Source organism: Chiloscyllium plagiosum, unplaced genomic scaffold, assembly GCF_037043375.1.
Source record: "Chiloscyllium plagiosum isolate Xiang-an unplaced genomic scaffold, Cpla_swu_hap1 HiC_scaffold_4, whole genome shotgun sequence".
Classification (NCBI taxonomy): domain Eukaryota; kingdom Metazoa; phylum Chordata; class Chondrichthyes; order Orectolobiformes; family Hemiscylliidae; genus Chiloscyllium; species Chiloscyllium plagiosum.
Genome location: NW_028270142.1, coordinates 61,331,735 through 61,343,963, shown reverse-complemented (window position 1 = coordinate 61,343,963; position 12,229 = coordinate 61,331,735). Strand labels below are relative to the sequence as shown.

Genomic DNA, 12,229 nt, shown 5'->3' with positions numbered 1-12,229 from the left:
CTCTGTGGGTTTCCTCTGGGTGCTCCGGTTTCCTCCCACAGTCCAAACATGTGCAGGTCAGGTGGATTGGCCATGTTAAATTGCCCATAGTGTCAGATGCATTAGTCAGAGGGTAATGGATCTGGGTGGGTTACTCTTCAAAGGGTTGGTGTGAACTGGTTGGGCCAAATGGCCTGCCTCCACACTGTAGGAAATCTAATCATCTCAGACATCACATTACCTGAGGGTGTGCTGTCCTACTTGCTGGACATACCCATCAGAAGAAGCGATATATGATTGGGAGTCAGTTGCTCTGGGAATCATCAACATTGTCTGTGGGCACAATGAATTCTCATGGCACCAGGTATAACATGAGCTGCAGATTACACCTACTATTCCTCACAGGTGGTAAATTAGGATTCTTCAGTGTTGAACATCAATTGGAAGAAGCAATGAAGGCGACAAAGGAACAGAAAAGACATCAATTACCAAGAATGGCTGCATGGTACCACTATTGATAACTGAGTCAAGTTCAAAAGGATATAGCTGCTAGACTGGTTCTGTTGCTATCGTCTGTTGAGGGAACTGACAAGGCAATAAAAATCTACTTTATCCTGTTCTAACCAGTCCACCTGTCGCAGATAAACCTATCCATGACAATATTTGTAGGATTTGCTATTGCACAGTCCTTATGGAGATGACGTCCTACTTCCACATTGAGGATATCCTCCACTATGTTCTGTGACACTACCACTGTGCTAAGTGGGACAGATTTAGAATAGATCTGACAGCTCAAATGGGCATCCTTAAGACACTATGGATCATCAGGAGAACTGTACTCAGCCACAATTTGTAACTATTACCATCAAGCCAAGGGATCAACCTGTTTCAATGAAAAGCGTAGGAGGGCATGTCAGGAGCAGTCCCACATGAGCTGTCACCATATGAAGATGCGACTTGGACAGAACTATTTCCATGCCAAATTGTGGAAGCAGCATGCAGTAGACTGTGTTAAACAATTCCACAGTGAACAGATCAGATGGATTTTCTAAATATCAGTATTTCTGTCTACCTGGTAAAACCTGAATGATCTGTATTCCTAGCATATCAAAATATGATTGAGGCTTACAAAACTATCTAGGGCAAAAACTAGAAGCTTATGGATTATTTGGCTATTCTTTAAATTGAGAAGGGTTTTTCCCATGTGACTTCTTGGAACCTGAAGTCGATCGTTTAATATGTGCTACAAGCCACCTGCTTTATGCTAGAAATCAAGTAACTTTGAAAAAACAGCTAAGCAAAGTTTTCAAAGAGATCTTGTTTGTTATTAATTACTGAAATACCAAGCCTGGCTGAGAGGATTAATAGGTGTCTGATACGTCTCGCTGGACTTTGACTACTGTATCTGTAGAACAGACCACACCACTGAAGTTGAAAGTTTCTCCTACAATCCTGTTTTTATTTGAAGTTTCTGAGAAACTAGTAGATTTTCTAAATACCAATTTTTTTTTTTGTCTTCGTGGTAAAGCCTAAATGAACAGACTGTGACCAGTTCACAACAGCTCCAATCCAAGTTGCTTGTTGGTAAACGTCCAGTTCTGATTTCAGTCAGCGGTTGTCAACAAATCAGCTTCAACAACAGGAAATCTAGTCGATGTAAGAGACGTTGCACTTTATCCTTTGTTTCCAGACCCTTGGCACATGGATGCTTTTTCTCTTTTTTTGTATTTTTTAAAAACCACCTCAACAGACTTGTCATCCTTGTGCTAAAGGTATATCTGTGTGTGGAATTTGTGGGATAGATTTAATTCTGCATCATACTTTGGGTTTTTATCAGAGTTTACCACTTGCTTTAAAAATGGAGTTTGTTCATAATAAATTGATTTTTTTCAGTTCATTGAAGAAGCCTGATGGAGTTTAATTTTTGGTAAGTTGAACTATAGTGAGGCAAGTTCCAATTTGGTAATTGAGTAAACAAATTTGCTGCCTTCTCAAGGATAATGCTGGCCAAGTCAGTGAAAACAGCAGCCAAAACTCAGGTATTCATTTCACAGCCAAATGTTACATAGTCTCAGTGTACTGGAAAATTGAAAATATCATCTAATCATATCACAGGTGCTTGTAATCTCTCAGTTCAGAACAGCATTCACTCTCTCGCAAACGTACGCCCTCAACCTCATAACAGGAAGGGGCAGAGTATTTAGTAATAGCGCTGGAAAGCTGTGAGCAGGTCATAATTATGAATAGTTCATGGTTTCAAGAATCAGCATAAAGAAATATTAAGTGGCATTGGCTAAATATGCAACTTTTTATGTTGATGCAAAGTGATTTTACAATTGAATGCACATTTTCTGCGTTTATATTCAATTTGTCACCACTTATACTTAATATTACTCAAAAGTTTTATGTTGAATTTCCAATGCTTTTATTTGACAATTTTGTTTCCATGCAGTTGTTTACTTGATCATACTTATTTATAATTTCATACACCTTACAAGTATGTAAGCCTGCCATCTGCTGGATAACATTTGTCTGTATGCATGTGTGCTCAGAATTGATTAATGTTTCATCATTCTGACTTTAAAGTTTAAACTGATTAGGCTCAACCATGAGCTCAGAATTTGATGATAATTCAATCTAATTTAACCTTAAAATGAAAGTAGAGATTGCTAGAAATGTTCAGCACATGTTAGAGAGAGAAAAATGATTAATGTTTCAGGTGAAAGGGAACTTGTCAAAGTTGTGTGTACATGAAATAATATAATAGTTACCAGATTTATTGATCTTTTGTAAAGCTATAAGCTGGAGCAACATTTACCATTGCTGGAAGATACATCTCCTGAATTCAGAGTCATAGTCATACAGATGTACAGCACAGAAACTGTTCCTTCAGTCCAATTTGTCTATGCTGATCAGATTTCGTAACCTAACCTAGTTCCATTTACCAGCACTTGGCCCATATCCCTCTAAACCCTCCTATTCCTATATCCATCCAAATGCTTTTTAAATTTTGTAATTGTATGAGCCTCCACCTCTTCCTCTGGCTGCTCATTCCATGCATGCACCACCCTCTGGATGAAAATGTTGCTTCTTAGGTCCCTTTTAAACTTTTCCTCTCACTAAGCCTATTCCTTCTAGTTCTGGATCCTTCCACCACAGGGAAAAGGCTTTGTCTATTTACCCTATCTGTTCCTCTAACCTCTCAATCTCTGATGCTCTAGGGAAAACAGTTCCAGCCTATTCAGCCTCTCCCTGTAGCTCAAATCCTCCAACCCTGGCAATGTCCTTGTAAATCTTTTCTGAGCCATTTCAAGTTTCACAACAACCTTCCAATAAGAGAGAGATCATAATTGCATACAATATTCCAAAAGTAGCCTAACCAACGTCCTGAACGTCCACAACATGACCTCCCAACTCCTATACTCAATGCTCTGACCAATAAAGGAAAGCATATAAAACAAACACCTTCTTCACTATCCTATCTACCTGCAACTGCACTTTGAAGGAACCACGCTTGTTTTTTTTTCTGTCTTTCTCTAATTTCTTGAGGGCCTTCCATTCACAATTGGAATTCAGATACTGCAGACTTTCTCACATGCACCTTGATCATTAAAAGCTGTAATCCATACTTTGATCAGATGCATCAATATATTGTGATTGGCCTAGACAATGCAAGACTCGTTGCTAATTGGTTTAAGGAATGCATGATCAATCTATAATTGGCTCTTAGGGGTGATGATATTGACTGATGTCATTCTAATGATCTCTATACAGGCTCCTTTAAGTTGTCAGACGCCTATGGGTCCCTCCTGTTCATTAATTCTTTTGTTATGTCACTATTTTTTGTACTAAGGTATTTGCCTGTTTCTAAACAGAAAGGGAGGCATATGCATTTAAGACCCCATACATTCATGTCTGAATATCACCCAATTTGGCAAGGTTCCTGTTAAATCAGACACTTAGTTACACTTGTGTTTCTACTATGTTTGAATGTTTGGAAACAGTTGTTACCATAAAACTAACGCAGAAGCTACTTTATAATTTTTTTAATGTCCAGGAGATTGTACAATTACAAACTTAAACACGTTATTTATAAAGTTTATTTTAATATACAGGTTGTATTTAGTCACTTGCTATATAGTGCTTCTATTACACCAAAACAATACTCAGTTATGGTGATGATTCTTTGGCGAGGGCCAATGAGCCCAGTGTCTTATTCAACCTTGGATGATTGGATCTGAAACTAAATCGATCCCTTCCATCCTTGCAACTGTAAGTCTGAACATTAGGTTTTGCCTTCATCCTGTTTGCAATATGATTGTGTATTTCTTCGTCGAATGAAGCTAAGCAGAGTCACATGATGTTACATTACTATGATCTGTATTAATTATTCTCTAATAGTAGGTTCACCAATGAATATACTCTGTATGAATATAACTAAATTTAAATTAAGTATTAGTTTGCCTAACAATCCGTCAGTGATGTTGAGATCGTTTATAAGTATGAATAATTAACTTATCCAAAAATAAAGTTGGAAGCTGGATCCACATCTTTCATTGCACAACTGAAAAATGCATCTCCTGAATCAGTTTGGTTTCTCTGTATCGAAGGATTTGGGATAGATGGGTAATTTTCAGGTTGGTAAGCTGTAATAGTGAAATACAGACTTCAGTGCTGCAGCTAGGCCAATCAGCAACATTACTTCAGGAAGGCAAAAAGTTAGAACAACGGGGATGCAACCCATGGTCAGCCTGTAACTGTTTTGTGTCTGAACTGCTCTTGAAGCTCGATTTATACCAGTTTTTGTATCTTGAACCTGCGCCATTTAGACTGTAAAGTAGATTCAACAGACCAAATCCCTTTCCTGATCTGCAGTGTAAAGGCATAGCTGCTTTTAAATGTTACCATTGGCAATATAGTGAATCTGTGCCATTATCTGTTTTTTGTCACCCTTGGCAGAGTAGTTTTGTTTATATGCGCGCTTTTACTAGTTTCGTTACTATCTTACTACCAGTGTTCTTCCGTGAAGACTTCCATGTAGCAGAAGCGGACACTGGAATTTGTGCAAAAGAAAGACCAGCTTGTTTTTTTTGTTGGTTTTCAGGCATGCATGAGTTTTGAAAAGACCCGTGCAAAAGTATTGAACAGCCAGGTTTAATAATATATCAATTTGTTTTTAAATTATTTGTTTATAAAGTGCTTCTTTGTTGTCTGGGTGCGCCTCTTCACTTCGTTTCCCAATTGTTCTCTACATTTAATTTCTCCATTTAGATTTAGCTACATGGAACAGTGTTTCTTATTCTCTATGTAAGTTATAATTGGCTCCTTTACAACTGATGAAGACTCTTAACTTCTTTTCAGGTGTTCTTAAAAACAATTACAGATTCCATAGACCTTTTAAAGAAATTATAAATTTTCCTTGCTCCTGCTTCTGGGCCAAAGATCATCATGTCAAGCAGTCAAGCTACCTCTACATAAAGAATTGCAGTTGATATGTAGAAACGGAAATAAATGTGGATTTGATCTTTAATGGCTTGTGAATTATGTTTGGTCTTTGGCTTGTGAAATGGATGTTTAATTGATTTTAAATTTGTTTTTTTTAAATAGGCCATTGGTCAGATCACTTTCCTCTCAGCAGCTATTCGATCATTGGCAGAAGAGACATCCAGTCATCTTTGTCTATGTTGGCAGTGAATCTCCACTGAAGGTCTGGAACATCTGTATTTTAAACACAGAACTGTCTCACTTTAGTTTTTAATCAACTGCCATAAGTTTTGAAGTTGGATGATGTCTCAAACATAAAGGGAAACCAGACTTCTAATCTTCCTGTGAATTTATATTAAGCAATTGGGAGAAACAAAAAAAGTGTATCGGCATATTGGGTGAGAGGGTAGGAAGTAGGTCAGATACTTTTAGCATTACCATCTCTTACTGAAAGAATTAAGGAGAACATAAGACAATTCGACAATAATTTCTCAAGTACCTATGTGCAAATTGTACCATTTGACTCCAGAGTAGTCAAAGTGGTGTCTGCTTGTGAATGATAAAACACCTATGCATGCAAATCTAAGGTCAATCATTGATACTTTCGTAAAATATGTAAAACATCTCCCATATCAGTTTTATATTGTATGAATTACTGTGGAACAGCTCGAAAATTGTTTAATAAAGTTTGACACATTGAGTTATTTTTGAAAAATTATAAAACTGAACAAGTAAAGCCAATGCGTTGGATGCAGCACGTAGATTTTAGGCATTTGACAAATTGTTTCACAAAAAGCTTTAATCAAAATATTTAACATTTAAGTACAAAAGTTAGAAAAATTGTTGGCTGACAAGAACCAAAATTTAGCTAAATGGTTACTGCTTGGATTAGAAAGGTTTTGCAGTACTGCACCCCAAGGATCAGTGCGAGATCCAGTTTTGTCACGGTTTAGAAGTTAGTTGGACAGCATACAGGGAGTGCACACGGCTTTTTTAACATTGGTAGTGTCCATATCAAGAAATGTTTGAAGGCACTGGACACTGCAAAGACTGTGGGTTCTGACAACATAGCAATAGTATTGAAGGCAAGTGCTGCAGAACTTACAGCACCTCAGCCAAAGTGTTCTCGTACACGTGAATATCTGCCCAACAGTTTGGAAAATTGGGCAAGTGTGTGCTGTATACAAAGGGCAACACCTCCAATTATTGTCACATTAGTCTTACTGTCAGTCATCAGCAAAGTAATGGAAGGAATTGTCAGTAATGTTATCAAGCAGCACTTAATTCAGCAATAACTGCTCACTATCACCTAGTTTGGGTTGTGATAAAAGAATTGAATTCTAGAGGTGAAGTGAGAGTGACTGCCTTTGACATCAACGTAGTATTTGAATGAGTTCCAGGTCATCTCTGCAGGAGTTTCCATGAGTGGAGTCTATTCAGCTGCTTCATCAATGATCTTCCCCTCATAAAGTCAGAATGAAGATGTCCGTTGATGATTACACAATGTTCAGCACCATTTGTAACTGCTAAGATACTGAAACAGTCCATGTCCAAATGTAGTAAGACTTGAACAATATTTAGGCTTGGGCTGAAAACTGGCAAATAATATTTGCGTCATGTTAGCCGACCTCCAGTCTTCCAGCACCTCGCCTGTGACTGTCGATGATGGGGTGTACCCTGGATCTCTGAAAAGCTGGGAAGTGATTACAGGGCCTCTTGCTGAGATATTTGTATCATCAATAGTCACAGGTGAGGTGACAGAAGGCTGGATGTTGGCGACGAAGATTACCTCAGATGACAATGGGACCTTGATCAGATGGGCCAATGGGCTGAGGAGTGGCAGATGGAGTTTAATTTAGATAAGTATGAGATGCTGCATTTTGGGAAAGAAAATCTTAGTAGGACTTGTACACTTAATGGTATGGTCGTATGGATTGTTGCTGAACAAAGGGACCTTGGCGTGCAGGTTCATAGCTCCTTGGAAGTAGAGTCGCAGGTCAATAGGATAGTGAAGAAGGCGTTTGGTATGTTTTCCTTTATTGGTCAGAGTATTGAATGCAGGAGTTGGGAGGTCATATTGTGGCTGTACAGGATGTTGGTTAGGCCACTTTTGGAATATTGCGTGCAGTTCTATTCTCCTTCCTATCGGAAAGATGTTGTGAAACTTGAAAGCGTTCAGTAAAGATTTACAAGGATGTTGCCAGGGTTGGAGGATTTGAGCTGTAGGAGAGGTTGAATAGGCTGGGGCTGTTTTCCCTGGAGTGTCTGAGGCAGAGGGGTGATCTAATCGAGATTTATAAAATCATGAGGGGCATGGATAGGATAAATAGACAAAGTCTTTTCCTGTGTGGGGGAGTCCAGAACTAGAGGGCATAGGTTTAGGATGAGAGGAGAAAGATATATAAAAGATTCCCTAGCAGTAGCATTTTCACACAGAGGGTGCTACGTGTATGGAATGAGCTGCCAGAGCAAGTGATGGAGGCTAGTACAATTGCGACATTTAAAAGGCATCTGGATGGGTATATGAATAGGAAGGGTTTGGACTGATATGGGCCAGGTGCTGGCAGATGGGACTAGATTGGGTTGGGGTATCTGGCCGGCATAGACCCTTCGGTCCAACTCGGCTATTTCCTTGCTGTCCATCTCTATGGCTCTATGGTTGGTTGGAGGTTAGTCATCTCAGCTCCAGGACAACTCTGCAGGAGTTCCTCAGAATAATGTGCTCGGCCAAACCATCTGCTTTATCAGTGACCTTCACTAAATCATAATTCAGAAGTGGAGATATTTGCAGATGATTGCACAGTGTTCTGAATCATTTGTGAACTCCTCCGAAACTGAAGCAGACCATGTGCAAATGCAACACGATTTGGGCAACATCTAGGCTTGGGTTGACAAGTGGCAAGTAACATTTGTCCCATACAAATGCTAGGCAATGACCATCTCCAAGAGGTGACAATCCAATCATCTTGATATTCAATCGTGTTGCTATCACTGAATCCCCAACCATGAACACCCTGGGGGTGACCATTGACCAGAAATTCAACTGGACTTGCCCTATCGACCAGAGCAGGTCAGAGGCTAGGAATTCACATCTGCAAGGCTGAAGTCAAGAATGCGATGGAATACTCACCACTTCCTGGATGGATGCAGCTCCATCAACTCTCCAAAAACTTCACACTATCCAGAACAAAGCACCCATTCCCTCCAAAACTACTTAGCAGCCATGTGTACTATCGACAAGAGACGGTGCAGAAATTCACCAAAGATCCTGAGTTAACACCTCCCAAGCCCATGTCTGCTTCCATCTCGAAGGACAAGGGCAGCAGATACATGAAACACTACCACTTGCTAGTTCCCCTCCAAGCCGCTCCCATCCTGATTTGAAAATATAGTGCTGTTTCTACACTGTTGCTAGATCAAAATCCAGCAATTCTTTCCCTAAGGGCATTTCGGATCAACCCACATACTGCAGCAGTTCAAGAAGACAACACACCATCACTTTCCCAAGGTCAACTGGAGACTGGCAATAAAATTCTGGCCAACCAGTAATATCCGCATCCCATGATTGAATAAAAAAGCCATTCATCATCCTGACTTGGAAGTATATTGCTGTTCCTTCAGTGTCACTGGGTCAAAATCCTGGTAGTCCCTCTCAAATTACGTTCTGGGTCTATTTACAGCAAATGGACTGCAGCAGTTCAAGAGGCAGCTCACCACCACCTTGTCAAGGGCAACTAGGGATGGGTAATAAGAGTCAAGAATCGATGACACATTTCTGTATCATGTATTATGTTGATTTTGATTGGATCACATTTTGGAATTTGCCAGGAATAGGAAATTGTAATTACACAGTGAGACTGATGTGCAGAAATAATTTTTAGTAGAACAGCAAAGGTAGAAGGAGACTAATAATAAAAAAAATTCAAACCTTTTAGTAGAATAAGTAAGTAAAGACATTCCTATAACTGGGGAGTTAATGTCATAAGGTCATTAAGTTAGAGTGATTACTAAGTCAGTAAGGAGAGAAGTACAAAAAATTTCTGTACAGAGGTTTGTTGTGGCATCCTTATCATGGGAACAATTGATTGTCCCATTGCCTCTTATGAGGGCAGGTGCTTAGATATCTAAAGCAGAATAAGTAGCAATAACACCTTTTTTTTTGTCTGATTTATTTTTTGATTGCAGTAAACAAGCAGCTCTGATCTGGCCTAATGTCTATCTATGTTGTAAACGTATTTTTCAGAACTTAGATAGTCAGACTCCAAAGGAGTCAAACATAAGAGAACAACCCAATTTCTGAAAATTCAAATCATAAAATTGTTATGGTGCAGAAGGCAGCCATTTAGCCCATCGTGCCTGCACCAACTCTCCAAATGAGCGTCACAACTAAGTGGGTCATCATAACTTGGTGGCATTATCCCACCCTTTCCCTGTAACCTTGCATGTTACTTCTGTCAAAATAATCATGCAATTCAGGCTTATAATGCATCGATTGAATCAGTTTCCATTACACTTCCAGACAATGCAGTCCAGATCTGAAACATTCCTCATCTATAAAAGAATTTTTTCACAATGCATTCACTGCTTTTGCAAGTCACTTTCAATCTGCCATTGTTTTGCTCTATTTATGAACAAGAACAGTTTTTCTGTCTGCTCTGTCTAGACCCTGCATGATTCTTGAAAACTTCTATTAAGTCTCCCCTCAACCGCCTGTCCTGAGGAAAACTCTCTGAACTTTTCCAATCTATGTTCGTAACTGATTTTTTCATTCCTGCAACCATTTTACAAAAACCTTTTTCTGCTCTCTCACCAATTTGTTCACATCCTTCTGAAAGTATGCCACCCAGAACTGTGTACAGGACCCCAGTTGGTCTAATGAGTGCCTTATACAGATTTAGTGAAACCTTGCTGCTTTAGTATTGTAACAAAACATATGATATGGTCTACTTTGTTAACTTCCCTCTCTACCTGTCCTGCCACCTTTTAATTATTATTGCATGTATACACCCAGATGTCTCTAGTCCTGCATACCCGTTGTAGTAGTACCCTTTACATTATGTTGTTTCTCCATGTTATTCTCACGAAAATGTATTCCCTCTCGATTCTCCGCATTGAACTTCATCTGCCACCTATCTAACGTTTCCGTAACTTGTCAGTGCTCTTTTGAAGTTCTACATTGTCCTTCTCCAGTTTACGATGCTTCTAAACTACGTTTTTTTTTTTGATTGAATGGTAAGAAAAAAATTTTAAGGGAATAAACTGAATGAAATCTGTATTTCTATGTTTTCTATATTTTTACAGATTTGAAAGAATTTATGTCCCAAACCAGAAGTATAGCTGATTTAAAAACTAATAGTTACAAGTTTTAAGTGTGTCTAGGAAATCTCTTTGTTAATTTTTAGCGTGATATAAATTTTGAGCTACGTGATAGGTGAAACCTTGTCAAAAATTGTGTTTTAATGCTTGGCATTCTTATAATTTTACCCCCCACCAGGAAAAATTCTTTGAAGTGGCATCAGAACTGATTGTGTATACCTACTTCTTTTCTGCTTCAGAGGATGCTTTACCAGAGGTAATTTTTAAAAAATTCTCGTGTGTGTGTGTGTGTCTTAATTGTAATGATACGTCTTTTTTTTTTCCCTGCTGCAAATACCAGTAGGACCTTCTGTTCAGTCTTCCACACACAAATGGGTTCATTATTAACTCTTTCCCTTACTGCACACCCACACCTCTGAATCATAAGGTTCTGGGTTGAAGTCATACTTGAAGCCTTAGGTGCAAAACTCAAGGCTGTCATTGTTGTGAAGTATTGCCCTATCAGATTGGGGAGTAATATACAAGGATAGATTGAGGATTGGTTAATGGGTAGAAAGAAGAATGTAGCAATAAATAGATAATTTTCAGATTGGGATGCAGTTGCCTGTGACCAGTGGTGTATTATAAGCATTAGTGCTTGGGCCCAACTGGTCATAAATTATAACAATGATTTGGATGTGGATGCCAATTGTAATATTTCCACATCTGAAAACAATACAAAATTTGGTGAGAATGAGTTCTGAGGCAAATGCAAAGAGGCTCCATGAGAATTTAGCTAGGCTGAATGTGTGGGCAAGAACATGGCAGGTGGAATGTAATGTAGATAGTTGTGAGGTTATCACTTTGATGGAATGAAGATGCAGTGCTTCTCAGTGGTGACAGATTAGAAATTTGTTTATGTCCAAAGGGACCAAGGTCTGGTTGTTCATAATGTTGATGAGGGGCTGATGAAGGTCTTATGCCCAAAATGTCGACTCTTCTGTCCACTGCTGCCTGACCTGTGCTTTTCCAACACCATACTTCTTGATGAGAATGCAGCAGAAGTTCACCAGTCTGATATCTGAGGTGATGAGATTCGTCTACGAGACGAGAATTAGGAAACTGGGCCTGTATTCTCAGGAGGTTAGAAAAATGGGAGGTGATCTCAAAAAAGACCTACAAAATTCTTAAAGGGGTAGACAGAGTAGATGGAAATTGGATGTTTCTCTTGGCTGTGATCTCTTGAATTAGAGGACATAGCCTCAATAAAAGGCAAGTTATTTCGGACTGAGATGAAGAGGAACTCCCTCGTTTTATAGGTGATGAATGTTTGGAATTCTCAGCACAAGAGGATTGTGGAAACTCGGCTATTAAGTGTGTCCTTAAAAGTGATAGATTTCTAGTTACTAAGGTCAACAAGGGATTCGAGGATAGCATCTGAATATGACATGAAAATGTATCAGTCATGTTC

General features: G+C 39.0%; 1 protein-coding gene across 2 annotated transcripts in view; it reads left to right on the top strand.

The window, feature by feature from the left end:
• tmx3b (thioredoxin related transmembrane protein 3b) overlaps window positions 1–12,229 on the top strand; it is a 126,968-nt gene that overhangs the window by 42,866 nt on the left and 71,873 nt on the right. For both annotated transcript variants that reach the window (XM_043688478.2, XM_043688479.2), the window contains 2 exons: window positions 5,587–5,686; window positions 10,958–11,035. In XM_043688478.2, the coding sequence (XP_043544413.2) occupies window positions 5,587–5,686; window positions 10,958–11,035 (178 nt within the window). The remainder of the gene's footprint in view (window positions 1–5,586; window positions 5,687–10,957; window positions 11,036–12,229) is intronic.